Here is a 20,993-nt window from a genome sequence, read left to right on the forward strand (position 1 = left end):
TAAATCAAATTTATCATCACCACATTGGGTCTGATCTGTTGTATAAGTTGGACCTTTTTAAGTTCAACTGGCATCACCCAGAAGGCCTTCTAAGAACTTCCAAGATCATGAGGCACAGTCCTTCCCTTCTTGGACCCCTCAGTTGGCTCTGGACATTTCCTCTCTTTTGGGATAACCTAGATTTAGGCATATCTGCCATACTATTGCGGGCCCTTTCTCTCAACTTCATAGCAGAATTGCTTTACATCACTCAGCATACCCACTTCCTCCATAGTGGAGGTGCTCATGGGCAGGTGACTGATAGAGGAGGTAGCAGGTGAAACGAAGACCAGATAATTCAAAACGGAGGCTTGGAAGTGGCAAGTTATAGCTATGCACCATAAATGCTGATTTTCTAAATAAAAGAAGAGAAATAGGGCATTGGAGAACTCAGGGGACTTAGAATGTTTGAAGTTTAGAAAGGATATTGGGGTGCTCAGATCGTATTGCATCCCACCCTCACCTTCACCTGGAGCACTGCCCACCTTCTAGCAATGGACAGTTGTCTGCTTCCTTTGGCAGAACTGGAGAATAATGGGTACGAGCAATTCTTCAGAGGTCTGAACGCCTTGACACTTTTCCCAGTCACCTGACCTTAGGTGATCTTGGCCTAGGTTGCTTAGAAGGTGCAGAGGAAGCATCAGTCTCTGGGAATCCAGAGACAAACAGACTTGTGAAGAGGCTTTGAGGATCCTCATATCTTACCTCCTTCTTGATATAAATTCCCTGCCAATAGCGTGATGGTGTTGGGTATCATAATGCCAGCTCCTACTTGAATGGAAGTACAAGGAGCTCATTATTCATGCAATAGTCTACTTTCTGATGATTTTAGTACTGAGAAAGTCTTTCCCATGTTAGCAAAAGAACCACTTCCTTGGAACATCTATCTGTTGGTTCTGGTCTTATTCTCTAGACCTGTCCAGAACAACTTACCCCTTCTGACCTTCCTGAGCCTCCGTTCCCTCATTTGGACTAAATGATCTCTAGTGATGCTTCCGATGTGATGTTCTCAGGGCAGACCACTGGGGAATCAGGCAGAGGGAGTCACACCTTATAGAGCCCAAGGCTCTTCCTGTGACTGGGTAGAGAAAGCATCTCTTCACCTTGCCTCAGCTTTCTGGTCTTAATCCTCAGGGCTGCTAACCTGGAAAAGGAAGTGGCTGGCTTGCGAGAGAAGATCCACCATTTGGATGACATGCTTAAGAGCCAGCAGCGGAAAGTCCGGCAAATGATAGAGCAGGTAAGCAGGGTCGGATCTGGCCCTGCTTTGGGTCACCACCTCTGGAAGTCCCTTTGTTGAGTCTAAACCTATTTTTATGCCAAGTCTATGCTTTTATTATTTATTCTTCTGGGGAACTTGGCTTATATTTCTGAGTGTCCCATAAAACATCTGTGGTTCCCACTGCTGGGTTTGGATGATTGGGATTCGCTTTTCTCCCATCTTTCCCCTAAATCTGTGGTCATTTGCCTTCTGCTTTCCAGTGGAAAATGAAGGAAAAGGTTAGTCTCTCTTACATTAACATTTATCAGAGTTTTGGTAAATGAGTAAATAAGTGACCATAACTCACTTATCTGTGTGCAGGTTATCAACCATTTTACCTCATGGCAGATTTTCTGCCTTCTCCCACCTGAACTTTAGGGTAGCATGTTCAGGATTTGCTGACTTGTAGAACTGTTTTGAGAACTTAAGACCTTAAACTTGGAAGGGCATATTTTTTAACTTTTTGCATTTCAGCTCTGTGAGGACTGACTTTTTCCTGCTTTGTTTATTGCTGTTTCCCATTGTGTAGAATAGAGCCTGTCATATAGTATGCACTCAATAAATATTTCCTGAATGAGTAAATAATTTGTATCTCCCAAATTCAAGTGGAATGATTTTTGAATTATCCATTATTTTGGATTATCAGAGTGCTGTTTTCCCCACACCTTGTAATCAAGAGTTTAATATTGACTGAAACAAAGCTTTAATAGAGAAGCTAAGCAAGTGAGAGGTGCAAACCTCTGCCTTTTGTCTGTGCTGGCTTCCCTGGCAGCAGGGCACAGTTTGGTAATGTGTAATGAGGCATTTCAAAATGAGCTCCAGTGTCTCCCACATCTTTGCAGCTCCAGAATTCAAAAACTGTGATCCAGTCAAAGGATACCACCATCCAGGAGCTCAAGGAGAAAATTGCCTACCTGGAAGCAGAGGTGTGTGTGCTGGGAAGCCCTGGGAAAGGAGCAGGCTTTTAAAGGGAAGATTGGACATAAGGGAGGGAGAGGTTCTGGAGGGATCCTTGGTCCTGTCTAGATGCTGCTTATAAGTGAGTGTCTGGGATGGTTGGTTAATCTTCGTTTAAGGTGAGCAAAATTTTTTTTGAGAACTTTCAGGGAGTTGCTAACAATGGAAAGACCTGTCTGCACTCTGAAGGAATATACCATCCTGGTGCAAGCCCCATGCCATGGCAGCATGGAGGCGGCCCTTCATTCTGATATGTGGGCTTAGCAGAGGAGCTGACAGTGGAGCTGGGCCTCGAAGGAGGAAGCATTCTGTAGGTGGAGTCTTCTCCATGGCTAAGGTGATAGGTTCAGTTAGCTAACAATTTCTTCTTAGTGTAACTTCCACCCTTCCTCAGAGCTCTCCCTGTCCATTGACTATCTGAAGACTGCTTTGTAGCCACTATGTGCAGATCCCTTGTAGTGGGGGAGATAAAAAGAAGTGGGAAACAGGGCTGTTTATCTCCAGGAGTTTGCAGTCTAAATTTAGAGAGAAAATGCATTAAAAGAAAAAAAAAGACCTAAGAATACTTTATGAAAAAGAATGTCAACAAAGGCAAGTGGCAAGTGAATATCTCCACTGACTGCAAGGCATTTTATACACGAAGTATATAGAGAGTATATGCAGGGAATTATCAGTGTTGTACAGAATTATTGAGAAAACAGATCCTCTGGAAAGGAAGCTGGGGCAAGTACTGGAGGAAGAGAGCAATCAGGAATGGTGGAGATGGGAGGAGAGGACATCCTGGGGGTGGCACACGTTAGGGGTGGGGATGACAGCAGCATAAACAGGTGGAGAGACCAAGAATTGAGCCAGTTAAATGTAACAAATGGCAAACTAATTCTAATCTCATAATTATATTATAGAATTTAGAGATGCATGACCGTATGGAACACCTGATAGAAAAACAAATCAGTCATGGCAACTTCAGCACCCAGACCTGGGCCAAGACAGAGAACCTGGGCAGGTCAGTGAGTGTGCATGGAGTGGGGCTCCGTGAGGAAGAGAAGGAAACAGAGCTATGGAAAAAAACTTACTGCTAAGAGAGGGGCAAAGCTCTTTTAAGTCTTATTTTATTCTCTCAGTTTCTAATCTGGCCCAGTCTCCACCTGAATAATTTTCCAACTGGGTTAGAGTAGTGCCTGATACCACACAACCCCAAGGAGGCCCATGAACAGCTACTAGAGGTGTATGAACCCCCTGAAATAGTGTGCAAAAACTGAATGTGTAATAAGTGCATATTTCTAGGGAGAGGGCCTTTTGTAACCAAGAGCTTCATAAAAAAGGTCTAATACTTTGCAAAAATCCAGAGTACAGCTCTGCCCACTTCTCAGTTGTTTAACTGCCCTTCTCTTTTCATCACCTCTACCACCAAAGTACCTCTTCCCTAATCGTCTCTTAAATGTCCCTGACAAGCACTGTTTCAACGCATTAGAACCAAGAGATCAGGTGGCACTAAGGACACAATTCCAGAGGCAAACGTGGAGGCGCGGCTCTGTGAAGGGTGGGCAACCACAGTGCACTCAAGTGTTTCTAACTTCCTTTTCAGCATTAGGATAGCCAAGCCCCCCAGCCCTAAGCCCATGCCTCTCATCCGAGTGGTGGAAACATGAGCTGAAGGAGAGGGACATCGCCGTTTGCTGCCGCCTCTCGCCTGTGGAGGAGCCCGCCTCCCCTGGAGGCTATCAGCACCGACTTGATTTGCTTACCCATCCCTGGCTGCACTCGGGGCTTGGGGCTCGTATGTCCTCGCTTCCAAACTCCTGTCCTCTGTGTGCCGGGTGGATGGAGGATGAGCACTTCCCCTGGATGCTGCAGCCTTGTGGGGGGTGTTGTCCTGTGGGCAGGAGCTAGGGCAGCATCCTTATTCTCATAGTTAGTAGTTTTCTCTGTAGCAGAGCCCCCTTCCTGTTGCAGCCTGGAGTTCAGCGGCCCCAGAATCCAGGCCCTCGTCGGGTTGGGAGAGAAGACGAGATGTGTCTCAGCCCTAGAAGCTGGAGGCACAGGTGTCCACAGTGATTGAAGAATGTCCTGGAGGAGTTGAGTTCCTTCCACAAACACAGCTCAGTTCTTAGCAGCACATTTTGTTTTTCTACTTGCTTCACCCTCAGCCCATGCTGACCCGGACCTCCTACTGATAGGACAGTGGGGCCACCTGTCACGGCCTGGTCAGAGTCAGCAAGCCTCAGTTTGGACTGACCAGCTCTGTCTTCCTGGGGAGAAGGGAATGTACAATCAGGGAGTAGCTTTTAGTAGAAAGATTCTGTTGGGCCACAGACAGTTAGGTGTGACTTCTCTCTGCTGTGAAGACTTCCAGGATCTCTTAGGGTTTTCCCCTGAGATGCAATGCAAGGTTCACCTCGATTTTCTTGACTCAGAACCTAAAAACTCTTTTCACTGGGTTACATCCATCTCGGTGAAACTCTCATTGTATTTATTTTGCTAAGTTATTGGTGTTTTTGCTTATATCTCACAACTGAATTAATACCGGAGTTCTACAACCTTCTCTCAGTGTTTGGATTTGCTCTATACTGGGAAAAGTGTATTCCCACTAGACTGGTTGACTTCAGAAGTAAACCTTTTTTTTTCTTTCCTCTATCTGCTTCTTTCCTTTCCTCCTCCACCTCCTCCAAACCTGATCTGTACCTCTGGAAGGTACAGATGCCCTGAGGCATTGGGTCTGAGTGTATATGGTTTGGAGGGAGAGGATAATCAAGAATCTTGGGGAGGGATGGGATTCTTCCCCTAAATCCTCTGCACCCCTCTGCTCCATAGTGATCTGCTATCCTGGCTCTGGATGACCCTGCCACTAATCATATTTTCTTCAGGCCTCTGTCTGCAGCCTCAAGAAGGAGATAAGCATCAGAATGTGATACTATGGGACACAGAAAAATAAAAAATAAATATGGATTAAGTCTTTAGGTTCTACTTGGCTCAAAACCATAAGGTTTAAGTCTGTGTGTTTCTGTGTATGAGGACTGGACTCATGTGCTGGCTCTCTCCATGATGGTATACTGGTGGCCTTCATTCCATCTTCTTACCTGTAAAACAAGAAGGTCAGACCAGATCATCTCCACGGGCCCTTTCAGTTCAGATATTTTTTCCTGCGGCATGTTCTTTGTGTGGTGAATTTAATAAATTATGTTAATGTGTCCCTTTGAGTTCCTGGCCTGGGTTTTTTTCCCCCTACCTTTCAGGAAGGATGAAAGAACATAATTTTAGTGCCTCTTGAAGATGGGCACTTTATTGTCCACATCTGGAAGCTGTGGCCCAGACATTCCAAACACTGTGATATGCGGACTTTGTGGCATTCACAAGAATTAGAATGTCCCTCTTAAGCAGCTCTGCTCCATGGTCTGAGTCCACATTGTAGGAGGTGGCCCCAAACTTTGACCCTGTCAGAGGTTGTGGCTTTATAGGATCTCTAAGCTTGACCAGTGTGTGTCCTCACCTGGAAGAGAACTGCCAGAGGGAAGGGTCCTGGGGTCACTCAGGAAACCTACCAATCAGCACTGGAGTCAGGTGAGCAACTCCGTGTCCTCAGCAGAAATGAAAAGCACTCGGAAATGCTGACTGCAGCTGTTTAAGGGTTTAGTTTTTGGCTATCTCTAGGCATCATTCAGTTAGTTCAATGGTCTTTTTTTTTCCTTTTTGCCAAGAATGCAGTTGATGGTGGGGCCCACATGGACATAGTGAACTTATATGAATCTTTTCTGTACCAAAGAAACTAGAAGTGCAACCCCCTTCATCCCTGGTCATTTCCTTCTAGTTCTCCTTTCTCCTTCCACTGAAAGAATGTAAATTTTTCTCTATGACTTTTCTTCCGTCTTCTGTTTTGTCAGCTAATTCACATCCCAGGTTTCAGAATGTATTGGAAACCTCCTTCCATTCCAGACCTGTGTTTGTCTTCTGACAGTCTGTGGTTCTCTTCTTTCTCTGGCAGTCTTGCTTTGGCATGGATATATCTAGACTGTGCTTGTTCTCAGAATATTAAGAAGGTGAAAGCAGGGTGGGGTTGCCTAAGGTGCTAAGAAGACTTGCAAGGCTGGAGGAAGACAGGAGTGAGTATACCGCCATACAGCAAAGGGAGACCTGGGTCTCGAGGGCTTGACGAGGGCGGGGGGTGGGTAAGTAGAGATTTGAGTTGGGAGATGATGAAGTGGTCTTGAGACTAGAATCAGATCTCTAAGAGATTTCTTGGACAAAGAAGTGCGTTCGGTGGGTGTTTGCCAGTGTCTGGTTGTATTCCCACTGAAAGGAGCAGGGGCTTGCCACAGAGGCTAAGGAGGGTCGATGGGAAGAGAACATAGTCAAAGGGAAGGTAATTTATATTTTGGCAATCTTTTCAATTAGACATGGAGAATGGGGACTGGAGGAGAATGAGACAGAGCCAGAACCTGAGAAAGGGTGTGGTAAGTAAGCTGTTCCTGACTGCAGCTGTCTGTTTATCCTTTCTCTGTATGTCTGTAAGCCAGATCGTCTGTGCTTCTTGAATTTGTGGAGGGAAGATTGAGTATGAGTCCCTGGGATTTTTGCCATGAAGGTCTGTTGCGTTGAGCTGAGTGTTGCGAGCTGCCCAGACACGCAGCCATCATCAACAGCCTCCTGTAAACGTGAAGCATCAGCCCCAGTGTGGGAAAGAACCTGCAGAAGCACTGTGCCTGGACAGCTGCCCCCACCTTCCCTCCTCTTCATTTGTCCCCTTCTCTGAACAGAAAAAGCCTTGATGGGGACATAGCATTTCAACCAAATGGTGCATTGGAACTTTTTTAAAAGTTAAGTTTCTAAAGCCAAAAATTGATTTGCTCATTTTCATCTCTATTTAAAAGACCCTTTCACTATGAAATGTTCCAAGATTTACTCTGGAAAGATACTTTGACATGATACTTAAAGCTTAAAGCAAACTTTGAGGAGGGTAATAATGTCCCTTGGGATAGAAAAGCAGGTTTTCCTCTTTAATCAGCTCTTCAATATGTACTGCTGTTTTTTGTGGGGCCTCTAATCATCTCCTGGGCTCCCTCATTCCTCAGAGCGAAGCATTGCAGAACTTGGGCCTGATCTTGTTGAAGCTCTGACCCAACAGCAGATGTGAGCCTGGGGCCCATGGCCTCTTTTCTGTGCTTCATTTTAGAATTCTAGCTTTGCAGGAAATTGTCCCATTTCTAAGCACCATGGCCTTGAAACTCAAAGTTGGAGACCTAAATATTCTTTAGCTCCTCTTTCTCTAAGGAAAATCCTTATCCAGGCTGAGAATAAAGGAGATGTTTTTTAAAGGACAGTAATTTCTGGCTCCACATGATCTGTGGGTTGGCAGTGAGACCTACGTTGAACTCTAAAATGTGTGTGGCCTTTCTGCTGGAATCTCTTTTCCCCTGGAGCCCCCTAGAATATGAGACTGAGGGTAGATGATGGCAGGATAATTAGTTTTCCTGGCAGGGTGTTGGTCGCCATGTCTTAGACTGCAGGCTCTCAGACAGCAAAGGGGAAGAAAGTCATTTGTTCTCATGACTTAATCTGTCAGTTGAGTGTTGATTACATACCTAGGCCTTTCCTCCCCCTCACTAGTGTCCTGGGACCAAACGCTCATATGTCTGCAGGAGTATGGGAACCCTTATATCTGTTTTCTATCTGTCTATATGTGTATGTGAACTGGACTGCTGTGTACAATATATTGTGGAAAAATGGAAAAATATTGGTGTTGAGGAATAACTTGGTTTGCTGCCTGTGTTTCCCCTGTACTTGTACAGGACACTTTGCTTTGGTCACCAAGTGTGACCATCTAACAACTCTATGACACCAGCTGGGTGTCTACAATTTAACTCTATTTTGACACTTTCTAGAGAGAGTGTCAAATCCGACAGGCTAAGGGCTGTCCCACAGGACTGCTGTCATCCCACTTCAGACTCCGATCACAGGTACCCCAGGTCACCCACGACTTCTGTCCATCTTGGATACAAATCGGAGGTTCCCATGAGCCCCTCTTTAGGTTCCATTAATTTGTTAGAGTGGCTCACAGAACTCAGGGAAACACTTACTTATTTTTACCCGTTTAGTAAAGGATATGATAAAGGTCACGGATGAACAGCCAGATGAAGAGATATAAAGGTCTGGGAGGGTCCTGAGCCCAGGAGCTTCTGTCCCCGTGGAGTTGGAGTGTGTGACCCTCCCAGTATGGATGTTTGCATGCTTGGAAGCCCTTCAAACCCCATGTGATTGGGATCATATGAAGGCTTTGTCAGGTGGAATTTCAATCAGCTCTACTTCATTTTTCAATTAACTGCCCTCTCTGAAGGCGGGTGGGAGCTGAAAATCCAAAGCTTCTAATCATGGCTTGCTCTTACTGATTACCAGCCCCCATCGAAGAGCCATCCTACAGCTCACCCAGAGACGCCTCATTAGAACAAAAGATGCTCCTAGTACCCTTATCACTTAGGAATTTACAAAAGTTTCAGGAACCTTGGTCAGGAACTGGGATCAAAGACCAAATATTAGAACAAAAGATGTTCCCAGTGCTGTCATCACTTAGGAAATTAGAAGGGTTTTCGAAGCTCTGCCAGAAACTGGGCAGAGACTGACATGTTTTTTTCTATTACCTAAGAGCATGTCTATAAGGACAAGACCTCTCAGATATATTGTGCTGTCAGGGTGAGGAAGACAGAAATTGACTTCCTTCTGAACTATCTCCCTTACTCAATCTCTCACACTTTCTCTTAGTCCAATCACATTCTTCAGTGATTCAAGCTAGAAATTTTAAAGCCATCTTTCACACTTCTTCTCCATTCCTTTACCCTTACATCCAGTTCGTCAACATGTCCTAATGTTTGCTCTTCTGAAATATCTCTCAAACTTACCCCTTTCTATGTTCACAGCTTTGAGTCAGCCTTTAAGCCTGGATTACTGCAGAAGGCAGCTCCCCCTTGTCCTCCACCTTTTAGTCTAAACTACCACAAATCCACCTTTCTAACCCATTTGAATATTTGGCTGAGATACTACTTTTCATCTTATCAGTTGGGGTTATTTAGCCAGAACAAAAGAAGGCTGATGGGTGACATGGCAGTCTCCAAAAGAGATGAAAGTCTGCCCTGTGTGAGGTGAAGTGTCTTTATCCCACCTGGCTCCAGAGGGCAGAGCTCAGGTCTGGGCGCGGTACTTGGAGGGAGAGAGCTAAAAAAATGAAAGAATGTGTTGGCAAGTAGAGTGTCAGTTGGGCTGTCAAATTAGCAGGTTTCCCTACATAAACCAGTAATATCCCAATTAGACAACACTAAAATATAAAATACCTAGAAATAACCTTTATTTGAAATATCAATCATCTATGTGGAAAAAAAAATGACCAAATTTTGCTGAGAAATATGGAAAAGCTTACCATCCTAGATGGCAAAGTTAAATTTGGGAAGATGTTAATTTGTCCGTGTAAGTCTGCAGAGAGGAAATCCCAGGGCAAAATACCTCTAAAAACCGAAATCAGTCAAAGGGAGAAATAAAGTTTAAAACCCCTTTATTTCTCACAAACTGCACTCCCGGGCCTGTCTTTCTCCTCTGCTCCTGAAGAAGCCAGCAAGCAAGAGACAACCCCCTCTCCTTAACCTCTCACCAGACACGCCTTCGGTTGCCCAGGTAATTACCCACTGACGTGGAGATGAACTTCTCTCCACCTTTGAACGCCTATTGACATGCAGATGTACTAAAGCCAGGCAAGATATTGTGGAAATTTTACCCACAGTCCGTAATTTATTTTTAGGCTTTGTGTAATTACAGTGAAAATCCCCACAGAGTCCTTTTAGAATTGTATATAATTGTTGTAAAATTCAGCTGGAAGAATAAACAGGGGAGATGGCAAAGAAAATTTTGAAGACAAAGAAAATTAATTGGGAGGCATATTAGCTTTGGCAGATACTAAAGCATAGCTTGTACATCAGTTTGACAGATTAGTTAGGCAGAAACAGGCCTCAATTTATGCAAGCATTTAGAGAGGACAAGAGCAGCATTGCAACTCAGTGGGGAAAAAGACATTTGGATAATTGGTGAAAATTTTGAAGGAAAAAAAAAAGACTGTAACCTTAAACAGTGTACCTAAATAAATTACAGGTAAATTAAATGTTACAACCTAAGTACAGAAAAACTAGAAGAAAATACAATTGAATATCAATTCTAAGACATCCATTTAGAAAATTGGTACTACAAATCATGAAGATACATGTTAATTATAGCTCAATAAAAAAAGTAAGGTCATGAAAATATTTTAGTTCATAAAAATGTAAAACTTCTGAATTAGGAAACTAAGAAGGCCAAAAGAATGAGGAAGAATGAGCAAATATGATGAAGATGTGTTGTGCCCAAAGTCACAAATCCCAGAGGACCACCAAGGAGCCAACACCGATGCAAAAGCAAAGAGCCTTTATTCGAGCTAGCTCGAGCTCAATCTCTCATCTACACCAATGCAGTGGCAAGATGCCAAAGAAAGAGAGCACGTTTTCCCTAGAATAAAGGTTTTATGGGTTTCCAGGGCGGTTTGGGGGGGGGTGCTGGCCGTGGTCCTGGCTGATTGGCTGGTCCTAGGGGTAGTTGGGGGGTGATGAGTCGTGGCTTTGGTCAGTTGGCAGGGTCCAGGGGTGGTAGGTGTTCTTGCTGACTGGAGGGGAGAGAGGGACTAAGCTCCGATTGGGTGAAATAGGATCCAGGTTCTGATTGGCTGAAATAGAATCTGGGAGCTTGCCCTTTCATTCCCCCCTTTCTCTGAATCCTAAGGGACCCAATCATGGGTCTAATAAGGTTTTGCAGTTGTAAGGAGATAAAGGCTGATACTGTTGTCTTAGCATCATTAGCTGGACTGTATTAATTCTATCTTTAATAAAAGTTATCAGTTTATTGAGGATACATGGTCTAAAGGTAAGCAGGAGTAACAAGATTACTAGGGGCTTGTATTGTGCACGGAGGACTATCAGTTGGACAGCCCCCACGTGGTCTCTGACAATCTGGACCAGCCTGTTGATGATACAGGGCTCACGGGTTAGTAAAAGGAGTAGGATGGCAAGGGGTCTTTGAATATTAAAGATAATTTCCTGCCTTGATTTCTCTCTGGGACACTGGCGCCTTGGTTCGGGTGCACATCAAAAGACTGCGTGCCCAGCCTCTAAGGTGGGCTAAGATATTGTCTATTTGCTAAAGAATCCTGCCTTTTACTATGCCGTCTACAGCTGGCTCTGCATGCTAAGTCAGTTGCTCAGCTTGCAAAATTACCTAGTCAGATCAGAAGGAGGAAAGACAGCACATAGGCCTGGGCCTTTTAGTATGCTAAAGTGAATCTTATACATGATTACAAATGATTAGCATAATAAAACGTGCTACTCTTCTTTATCTGGGGAACATTAACTGATCTCACTGAAGAATGATTCTAGAGCTTAATGTTCAACATAGTTTTAGTAGCGGGGGTGGGGTGGGGGGGAGGGTTCTAGCATGTAGTTACATTGCTCTGATTGCAAATATCCTGCCTTGCTTTCTCCAGAGGCTCTCACTTTATTTTGTCTAAGCCTGTGGTCCCTGTCTCATTCTCCCCTCTACAGATAGAGACTCTAGCTGCTGCTAGGGAAAAGGGGTGCTGACTGCTCTGGCTGCTTCGTGCTGAGAAGGGGGCGCAGTAAAGGGTGTAGCTAGGTCTCCATCACTGGTCAGTTGAGAGGGCATGAGAAGGTTGGCGCTTCTATTCTGGGTTTCATTTCTATTACTATTTGCAGTTTTGTGGCTTCTAGGCAAGATAAAACAAATTGTGTTATTAGGTTATGTAGCAACATCTGAAGTTGGATTTTCCAATCTGGAAGGACAAACTTGATGAGATTAAGAATGCATGGTTGAATATGAGAACTAGAAATAGTAAAACTTTAATTGCAATGATAGGAGAAAACTAAAACATCTGGAAAATCATAGCTAGATATTTTGAAGAAACTGGAATTCTGGATCTAGTTTATGTCTCAATGACTAGTATTAGGATTTAGTATGGATAAGGCTGTGTTATTGAAACAATACTTGTCTCTAAAATCACTCTCATTTTTAATAGAAGTAACTAGATTAAGAAAATAATTAACAGCTGGCTTGATTATTTGCATAAATGCAGCAAGAAGAGCAATTGATTACACAGTCTCTTTTAAATATGCTTTGCTGGAACTTTCTGTAAGGAATTTCAGATTGAACTTTTAAAGGCCTCTTGAGGCCAGACAGCCAAGCCAGACTTGCCATCAGGCTTTGCCTGCAGTACCTGTAGATTTGGATGAATTCTTCTCTTCTCGAGGTCTCTGAGACATCCTGAGATTCCTGCACCTGCCAGGAAGTGACTTTTCTTACTCACCTGGTAAGGCTGCTGGGAACTTCATAAGCAAGGCACCAGGCCAGTTCTTCCAAGGGGCTTCGTTGGCTTTATAAAGTCAACCCTTAGTTCCTTAAAGCTGATCATACCTGAGTTTATGCATGTGTCTCTCAGGTATGACATTCCAGTCAAAGCCTTGGTGGTATAACCTGTGTTTTTAATTGGTCCTCTTATAAGGAAAGCAGGTTCTTATTGAACTTATGCAAATAAACATACTGCCATGAAATATAAAAATAGTCACCGAGAGTTTTTAAATTCTGGAGGGATGAGGTAGAAAGATAAAGTTTCAATTCTGCTTATAAAGATAGTTATTTAATAAACTGTTGTCAGCTTAAGAGAAAAAGCTTAAAGCACTTTATCAGCAATATCTGAAACAAAAAGCCACAAAATCATCTTCTTTAGTTTACTGAACCCTATGTAACTAATACTTGTTCTGCTGAAATTTAGTTCTTTACTAGTTTAGGAGTAATAAAACAGTGACTATAAATGACAAAAGACTTACAAATGACAATGGCTAAAGATAAGATGAGAGCTTACTGCAAGACAGTTGACATAAGGAAATTCAGATATTTCTGTAACAAAAAAACATTCAGTAACAAAGTTTAGCATCATTCCCTTTGACAGTGCTTTCCAGGTAATTAAGCAGGTAAGTATATATCAGATAAATAAGCCAAATTAGTCAAATACTTTCTCCAATGAGAAAAATTTCCTCTGACATGTTCCAGGGGCCCTCTGGAAAATATCAGAGTTAACTAGAGGTAAAAGTACCTTTTTGAATTTGATTTTGGGAAGTTGTCAGAAGAAAGTTTATTTGGCACTTGCTTAAATAGTATTATAGGTTGCTATGAAGCAATACTTACCCATTTAACCAGAATGACAACAAAATACCTCAAAGGCAAATAAAGAAGGTTACACAGTTGTTAGCATAGTTTAGCTTTTAGTCCTTTTAATATTAAGATCTCATTTTCTTAAATACTCGGACAACTCATTGAGACTTTAAGCATGAGAAACTGCTTTAATAAAACAATTAGAGAACCCTTTGTAATCTTTCAACAGAAAGAGCAGATTAACAGTTAAGAAAACCTAGTCTTTTTAACTGAAAACAAAATTCTAATTTTGCTGTGTACTTGATACTGAGACTCATTTGCTTTAATTTTATATAGCATGACCATATCAATTCTTTCACAAACTTTCTACAACTTCCTTTTACATTCAGTTATCTCTCTTTAAATAAACAGCTATACTTCAGAACAAAGTTACTTTCTTTTATCAAAAGACACATTCTTTAGCATGTAGAACGAATTTCCATTCCTTATACTTTCTCTTATTAAAACATACATCTTTTAGCATACAGAAATGTTTTCTTTATTACTTTAAGTACTTTTAATTAGAACTTAAAACCATTAGAAACTTTTTCAATGAACACTGAGAAGTAGGCTATTGTAAATGGTTACACTAGCATTCTTTTTTTTTTTTGAGAGGGCATCTCTCATATTTATTGATCAAATGGTTGTTAACAACAATAAAATTCTCTATAGGGGGGGTCAATGCTCAATGTACAATCATTAATCCATCTCAAGCCTAATTCTCGTCAGTCTCCAATCTTCTGAAGCATAACGAACAAGTTCTTACATGGTGAACGAATTCTTACATAGTGAATAAATTCTTACATGGTGAACAGTACAAGGGCATTCATCACAGAAACTTTCAGTTTTGATCACGCATTATGAACTATAAACAATCAGGTCAAATATAAATATTCGTTTGATTTTTATACTTGATTTATATGTTGATCCCACATTTCTCCCTTTATTATTATTATTATTTTTATTTTTAATAAAATGCTGAAGTGGTAGGTAGATGCAAGATAAAGGTAGAAAACATAGTTTAGTACTGTAAGAGGGCAAATGTAGATGATCAGGTGTGTGCCTATGGACTAAGTATTAATCCAAGCTAGACATGGGCAGCAAAACATCCACGGATGCAGAAGATTTCTCTCAAAGCAGGGGGGATGAGGTTCTGAGCCTCACCTCTGTTGATCCCCAAATTCTCACCTGATGGCCCCCCTGCGACTGTGCCTGTCTTAGGTTGTTCCTCCCTTGAGGAATCTTACCCATCTCTGGCTAACCAGTCATCTTCCGGGGCCATACAGGGAAATGTAAAGTTGGTAAGTGAGAGAGAAGCCATATTGTTTGAAAAGGTTAGCTTTTTACTTCTTTGCAGATTTATGCCCTGTGGCTTCTATGCTTAGCACTTGTCTGGAGGTATCTTTACCACCTGGAGGAATTATGATACTCGGTAACTTCGATATGAGGCACGAATTCTATTTAAGGGTTGTAATTAGGAAGGAAGAAGGAAAGCTATGGAGGTAGCATATGGAAGAAAACATGGGAGGATTGATTATTTCTTTGACATGTCTTCTTGTAGAGTACCTTAAGTATGTATAGATTTTAAACTACTAATTTGCACACAGATATTAACATAATAGGAATACGGTGACATAAAGCAAATCTATAATTACCATCCATCTCCAGTGAAGCCAAGAAAACCATTTAGGCACCCTAGGCATTTGTGAAAATTTGTCTATGATATGATGGATATTGTCCTACTGTACATGAACAGTCTGAGAAAAATCAGACAAATTAAAGCAGCCCATTTCTGGGATCTGTTCACATCCCATATGTTCTTTTAATCGTAGATAGTCTATAGTCATAAGATTTTGGAGTGCTACAACTTGCACCCTTCCCAACTCCTGATTGAGTTCCAACAGTACAGATATGGTCAGATTCGTTGTCTCACTGTATGCACATGCCAGCCTAGACATCTCCCTCCTCATTCCAATGGCAAGTCCAGGAAACGGTGGGGTGGACGCAGCCACAACCGCAGCATCGCCTGGATCCCTGTGGAGGCTTTTTGATGATCATCCCCCGGCACAAGTTCTCCAGAGAGTGCTGATGCCGGAAGCTCCTCCTCATATCATATCTTAGTTCATTTTCTGGATATCCAAGCTAGGCCTTGATCTTCTGCATAGAAACAAACAGACCCTTTGCCCACACTTTGACATGCCCTCTATACCACTGTGCAGAACTCATTGGAGGTCAGCACACAGGGACTGCCTTTTTTTTTTTTTTTATTAAGAGAAAGGAATATTATCAGAAAAGAGTACCTCCATAGCTGATCATCTGACACCCTTTAAGTGATCAACATTAAGGATATTTAAAGCATGCGTTGATATTTGATTTACCAATAGTTTTATCCTATCAAGGAGTAATCCCCCTTTTCTTTCTTTTCTTTTTTTTTTTTTTAATCTTTAATCTACACTTACATGAAGAGTACTATGTTTACTATGCTCTCCCCTATATCAGGTCCCCCCTAACAACCACATTACGTTTACTGTCCATCAGCTTAGCAAAATGCTGTAGAATCCCTACTTGTCCTCTCTGTGTTGTGCAGCCCACCCTCCCCTTTCTCCCTCCCCCCCATGCATGCTTATCTTAATACCCCTCTTCTTCTCCCCCAGCCTTATCCCTCCCTGCCCACCCATCCTCCCCAGTTCCTTTCCCTTTGGTACCTGTTAGTCCATTTTTGGGTTCTGTAATTCCGCTGCTGTTCTGTTCCTTCAGTTTTTCCTTTGTTCTTATACTCCTCAGATGAGTGACATCATTTGGTATTTCTCTTTCTCCGCTTGGCTTATTTCACTGAGCATAAGACTCTCCAGCTCCATCCATGTTGCTGCAAATGGTTGGATTTTTCCACTTCTTATGGCTGAGTAGTATTCCATTGTGTATATGTACCACATCTTCTTTATCCACTCATCTACCGATGGACATTTAGGTTGCTTCCAATTCTTGGCTATTGTAAATAGTGCTGCGATAAACATAGGGGTGCATCTGTCTTTCTCAAACTTGATTGCTGCTGTTAGGGTAAATTCCTAGGAGTGGAATTCCTGGGTCAAAAGGTAGGTCTGTTTTGAGCATTTTGATGAACCTGCAAACTGCTTTCCACAATGGTTGAACTAATTTACATTCCCACCAGCAGTGTAGGACGGTTCCCCTTTCTCCACAGCCTCGCTAACATTTGTTGTTGTCTTTTGGATGGCAGCTATCCTTACTGGTGTGAGGTGATACCTCATTGTAGTTTTAATTTGCATTTCTCTGATAATTAGCAATGTGGAGCATCTTTTCATGTGTCTCTTGGCCATCTGTATTTCTTTCTTAGAGAACTGTCTGTTCAGTTCCTCTGCCCATTTTTTAATTGGATTATTTGTTTTTTGTTTGTTGAGGCGTGTGATCTCTTTATATATTCTGGACGTCAAGCCTTTATCGGATCTGTCATTTTCAAATATATTCTCCCATACTGTAGGGTTCCTTTTTGTTCTATTGATGGTGACTTTCGCTGTACAGAAGCTTTTCAGCTTAATGTAGTCCCACTTGCTCATTTTTGCTCTTGTTTTCCTTGCCCGGGGAGATATGTTCAAGAAGAGGTCACTCATGTTTATGTCTAAGAGGTTTTTGCCTATGTTTTTTTCCAAGAGTTTAATGGTTTCATGACTTACATTTAGGTCTTTGATCCATTTTGAGTTTACCTTTGTATATGGGGTTAGACAATGGTCCAGTTTCATTCTCCTACACGTAGCTGTCCAGTTTTGCCAGCACCGTCTGTTGAAGAGACTGTCATTTTGCCATTGTATGTCCTTTGCTCCTTTATCAAATATTAATTGACCACATATGTTTGGGTTAATTTCTGGAGTCTCTAATCTGTTCCACTGGTCTGTGGCTCTGTTCTTGTGCCAGTACCAAATTGTCTTGATTACTATGGCTTTGTAGTAGAGCTTGAAGTTGGGGAGTGAGATCCCCCCTACTCTTTCTTCTTTTTCAGGATTGCTTTGGCTATTTGGGGTCTTTGGTGTTTCCATATGAATTTTTGAATTATTTGTTCCAATTCATTGAAGAATGTTGCTGGTAATTTGAGAGGGATTGCATCAAATCTGTATATTGCTTTCGGCAGGATGGCCATTTTGATGATATTAATTCTTCCTAGCCACGAGCATGGGATGAGTTTCCATTTTTTAGTGTCCCCTTTAATTTCTCTTAAGAGTGACTTGTAGTTTTCAGAGTATAAGTCTTTCACTTCTTTGGTTAAGTTTATTCCTAGGTATTTTATTCTTTTTGATGCAATGGTGAATGGAATTGTTTTCCTGATTTCTCTTTCTATTGATTCATTGTTAGTGTATAGGAAAGCTACAGATTTCTGTGTGTTAATTTTGTATCCTGCAACTTTGCTGTATTCTGATATCAGTTCTAGTAGTTTTGGATTGGAGTCTTTAGGGTTTTTATGTACAGTATCATATCATCTGCAAATAGTGATAGTTTAACATCTTCTTTACCAATCTGGATTCCTTGTATTTCTTTGTTTTGTCTGATTTCCGTGGCTAGGAACTCCAGTACTATGTTAAATAACAGTGGAGAGAGTGGGCATCCCCGTCTTGTTCCCGATCTCAGAGGAAATGCTTTCAGCTTCTCGCTGTTCAGTATAATGCTGGCTGTGGGTTTATCATATATGGCCTTTATTATGTTGAGGTACTTGCCCTCTATTCCCATTTTGCTGAGAGTTTTTATCATAAATGGATGTTGAATTTTGTCAAATGCTTTTTCAGCATCTATGGAGATGATCATGTGGTTTTTGCCTTTCTTTTTGTTGATGTGGTGGATGATGTTGATGGATTTTTGAATGTTGTACCATCCTTGCATCCCTGGGATGAACCCCACTTGGTCATGGTGTATGATCCTTTTGATATACTGTTGAATTCTGTTTGCTAATATTTTATTGAGTATTTTTGCATCTACATTCATGAGGGATATTGGTCTGTAATTTTCTTTTTTGGTGGGGTCTTTGCCTGGTTTTGGTATTAGGGTGATGTTGGCTTCCTAGAATGAGTTTGGGAGTATTCCCTCTTCTTCTATTTTTTGGAACACTTTAAGGAGAATGGGTATTATGTCTTCTCTGTGTGTCTGATAAAATTCCAAGGTAAATCCGTCCGCCCCCGGGGTTTTGTTCTTGGGTAGTTTTTTGATTACCATTTCAATTTCTTTGCTCGTAATTGGTTTGTTTAACTTTTGTGTTTCTTCCTTGGTCAGTCTTGGGAGGTTGTATTTTTGTAGGAAGTTGTCCTTTTCTTCTAGGTTTTCCAGCTTGTTGGCATATAGGTTTTCATAGTAGTCTTTAATAATTCTTTGTATTTCTGTGGAGTCTGTCGTGATTTTTCCATTCTCATTTCTGATTATGTTGATGTGTGTTGATTCTCTTTTTCTCTTAATAAGTTGGGCTAGAGGCTTATCTATTTTGTTTATTTTCTCAAAGAACCAGCTCTTGGTTTCGTTGATTTTTGCTACTGTTTTATTCTTCTCAATTTTGTTTATTTCTTCTCTGGTCTTTATTATGTCCCTCCTTCTGCTGACTTTAGGCCTCATTTGTTCTTCTTTTTCCAGTTTTGATAATTGTAATGTTAGACTATTCATTTGGGATTGTTCTTCCTTCTTCAAGTGTGCCTGGATTGCTATATACTTTCCTCTTAAGACTGTTTTCGCTGCGTCCCACAGAAGTTGGGGCTTAGTGTTGTTGTTGTCATTTGTTTCTATATATTCCTTGATCTCTATTTTGATTTGTTCATTGATCCATTGATTATTTAGTAGCATGTTGTTAAGCCTCCATGTGTTTGTGAGCCTTTTTGTTTTCTTTGTAGAATTTATTTCTACTTTTATACCTTTGTGGTCTGAAAAATTGGTTTGTAGAATTTCAATATTTTGGAGTTTACTGAGGCTCTTTTTGTGAGCTAGTATGTGGTCTATTCTGGAGAATGTTCCATGTGCACTTGAGAAGAATGTATATCCTGTTGCTTTTGGATGTAGAGTTCTATAGATGTCTATTAGGTCCATCTGTTCTAGGGTGTTGTTCAGTGCCTGTGTGTCCTTACTTATTTTCTGCCCGGTGGATCTATCCTTTGGGGTGAGTGGTGTGTTGAAGTCTCCTAAAATGAATGCATTGCAGTCTATTTCCCTCTTTAGTTCTGTTAGTATTTACTTCACATATGCTGGTGCTCCTGTATTGGGTGCATATATATTTAGAATGGTTATATCCTCTTGTTGGACTGAGCCCTTTATCATTATGTAGTGTCCTTCTTTATCTCTTGTTACTTTCTTTGTTTTGAAGTCTATTTTGTCTGATATTAGTACTGCAACCCCTGCTTTCTTCTCACTGTTGGTTGCCTGAAGTATGTTTTTCCATCCCTTGACTTTTAGTCTATGCTTATCTTTGGGTTTAAGGTGAGTTTCTTGTAAGCAGCATATAGATGGGTCTTGCTTTTTTATCCATTCTATTACTATGTGTCTTTTGATTGGTGCATTAAGTCCATTTACATTTAGGGTGACTATTGAGAGATATGTACTTATTGCCATTGCAGGCTTTAGATTCGTGGTTACCAAAGGTTCAAGGTTAGCTTCTTTAGTATCTTACTGCCTAACTTAGCTCGCTTATTGAGCTGTTATGTACACTGTCTGGATATTCTTTTCTTCTCTCCCTTCTTATTCCTCCTCCTCCATTCTTCATATGTTGTGTGTTTTGTTCTGTGCTCTTTTTAGGGGTGCTCCCATTTCGAGCAGTCCCTGTAGAGGTGGTTTGTGGGAAGCAAATTCCCTCAGCTTTTGCTTGTCTGGGAATTGTTTAATCCCGCCATCATATTTAAATGATAGTCGTGCTGGATACAGTATCCTTGGTTCAAGGCCCTTCTGTTTCATTGCATTAAGTATATCATGCCATTCTCTTCTGGCCTGTAGGGTTTCTGTCAAGAAGTTTGATGTTAGCCTGATGGGTTTTCCTTTATAGGTGACCTTTTTCTCTCTAGCTGCCTTTAAAACTCTTTCCTTGTCCTTGATCCTTGCCATTTTAATTACTATGTGTCTTGGTGTTGTCCTCCTTGGATCCTTTCTGTTGGGGGTTCTGTGTAATTCCATGGTCTGTTCGATTATTTCCTCCCCCAGTTTGGGGAAGTTTTCAGCAATTATTTCTTCAAAGAGACTTTCTATCCCTTTTCCTCTTTCTTCTTCTTCTGGTATCCCTATAATACGAATATTATTCCTTTTGTATTGGTCACATATTTCTCTTAGTGTTGTTTCATTCCTGGAGATCCTTTTATCTCTCTCTATGTCAGCTTCTATACATTCCTGTTCTCTGGCTTCTATTCCTTCAATGGCCTCTTGCATCTTATCCATTCTGCTTATAAATCCTTCCAGGGATTGTTTCACTTCTGTGATCTCCTTCCTGACATCTGTGATCTCCCTCCAG

General features: G+C 41.5%; 1 protein-coding gene across 6 annotated transcripts in view; it reads left to right on the plus strand.

Moving 5' to 3' along the window:
• The window catches only part of LOC108394941 (sorting nexin 27), a 167,784-nt gene that overhangs the window by 51,834 nt on the left and 94,957 nt on the right, over positions 1–20,993 (plus strand). For 4 of the 6 annotated variants that reach the window (XM_073234635.1, XM_073234633.1, XM_073234636.1 and 1 more), the window contains 3 exons: positions 1,174–1,279; positions 2,143–2,226; positions 3,160–3,260. In XM_073234635.1, coding sequence (XP_073090736.1) covers positions 1,174–1,279; positions 2,143–2,226; positions 3,160–3,260 — 291 coding nt within the window. Of the gene's footprint in view, positions 1–1,173; positions 1,280–2,142; positions 2,227–3,159; positions 3,261–3,842; positions 6,706–20,993 lie in introns of those variants that run through there. The other 2 variants (XM_037003211.2, XM_037003207.2) reach the window with 2 other exon arrangements.

Source organism: Manis javanica, chromosome 4 (assembly GCF_040802235.1).
Source record: "Manis javanica isolate MJ-LG chromosome 4, MJ_LKY, whole genome shotgun sequence".
Classification (NCBI taxonomy): domain Eukaryota; kingdom Metazoa; phylum Chordata; class Mammalia; order Pholidota; family Manidae; genus Manis; species Manis javanica.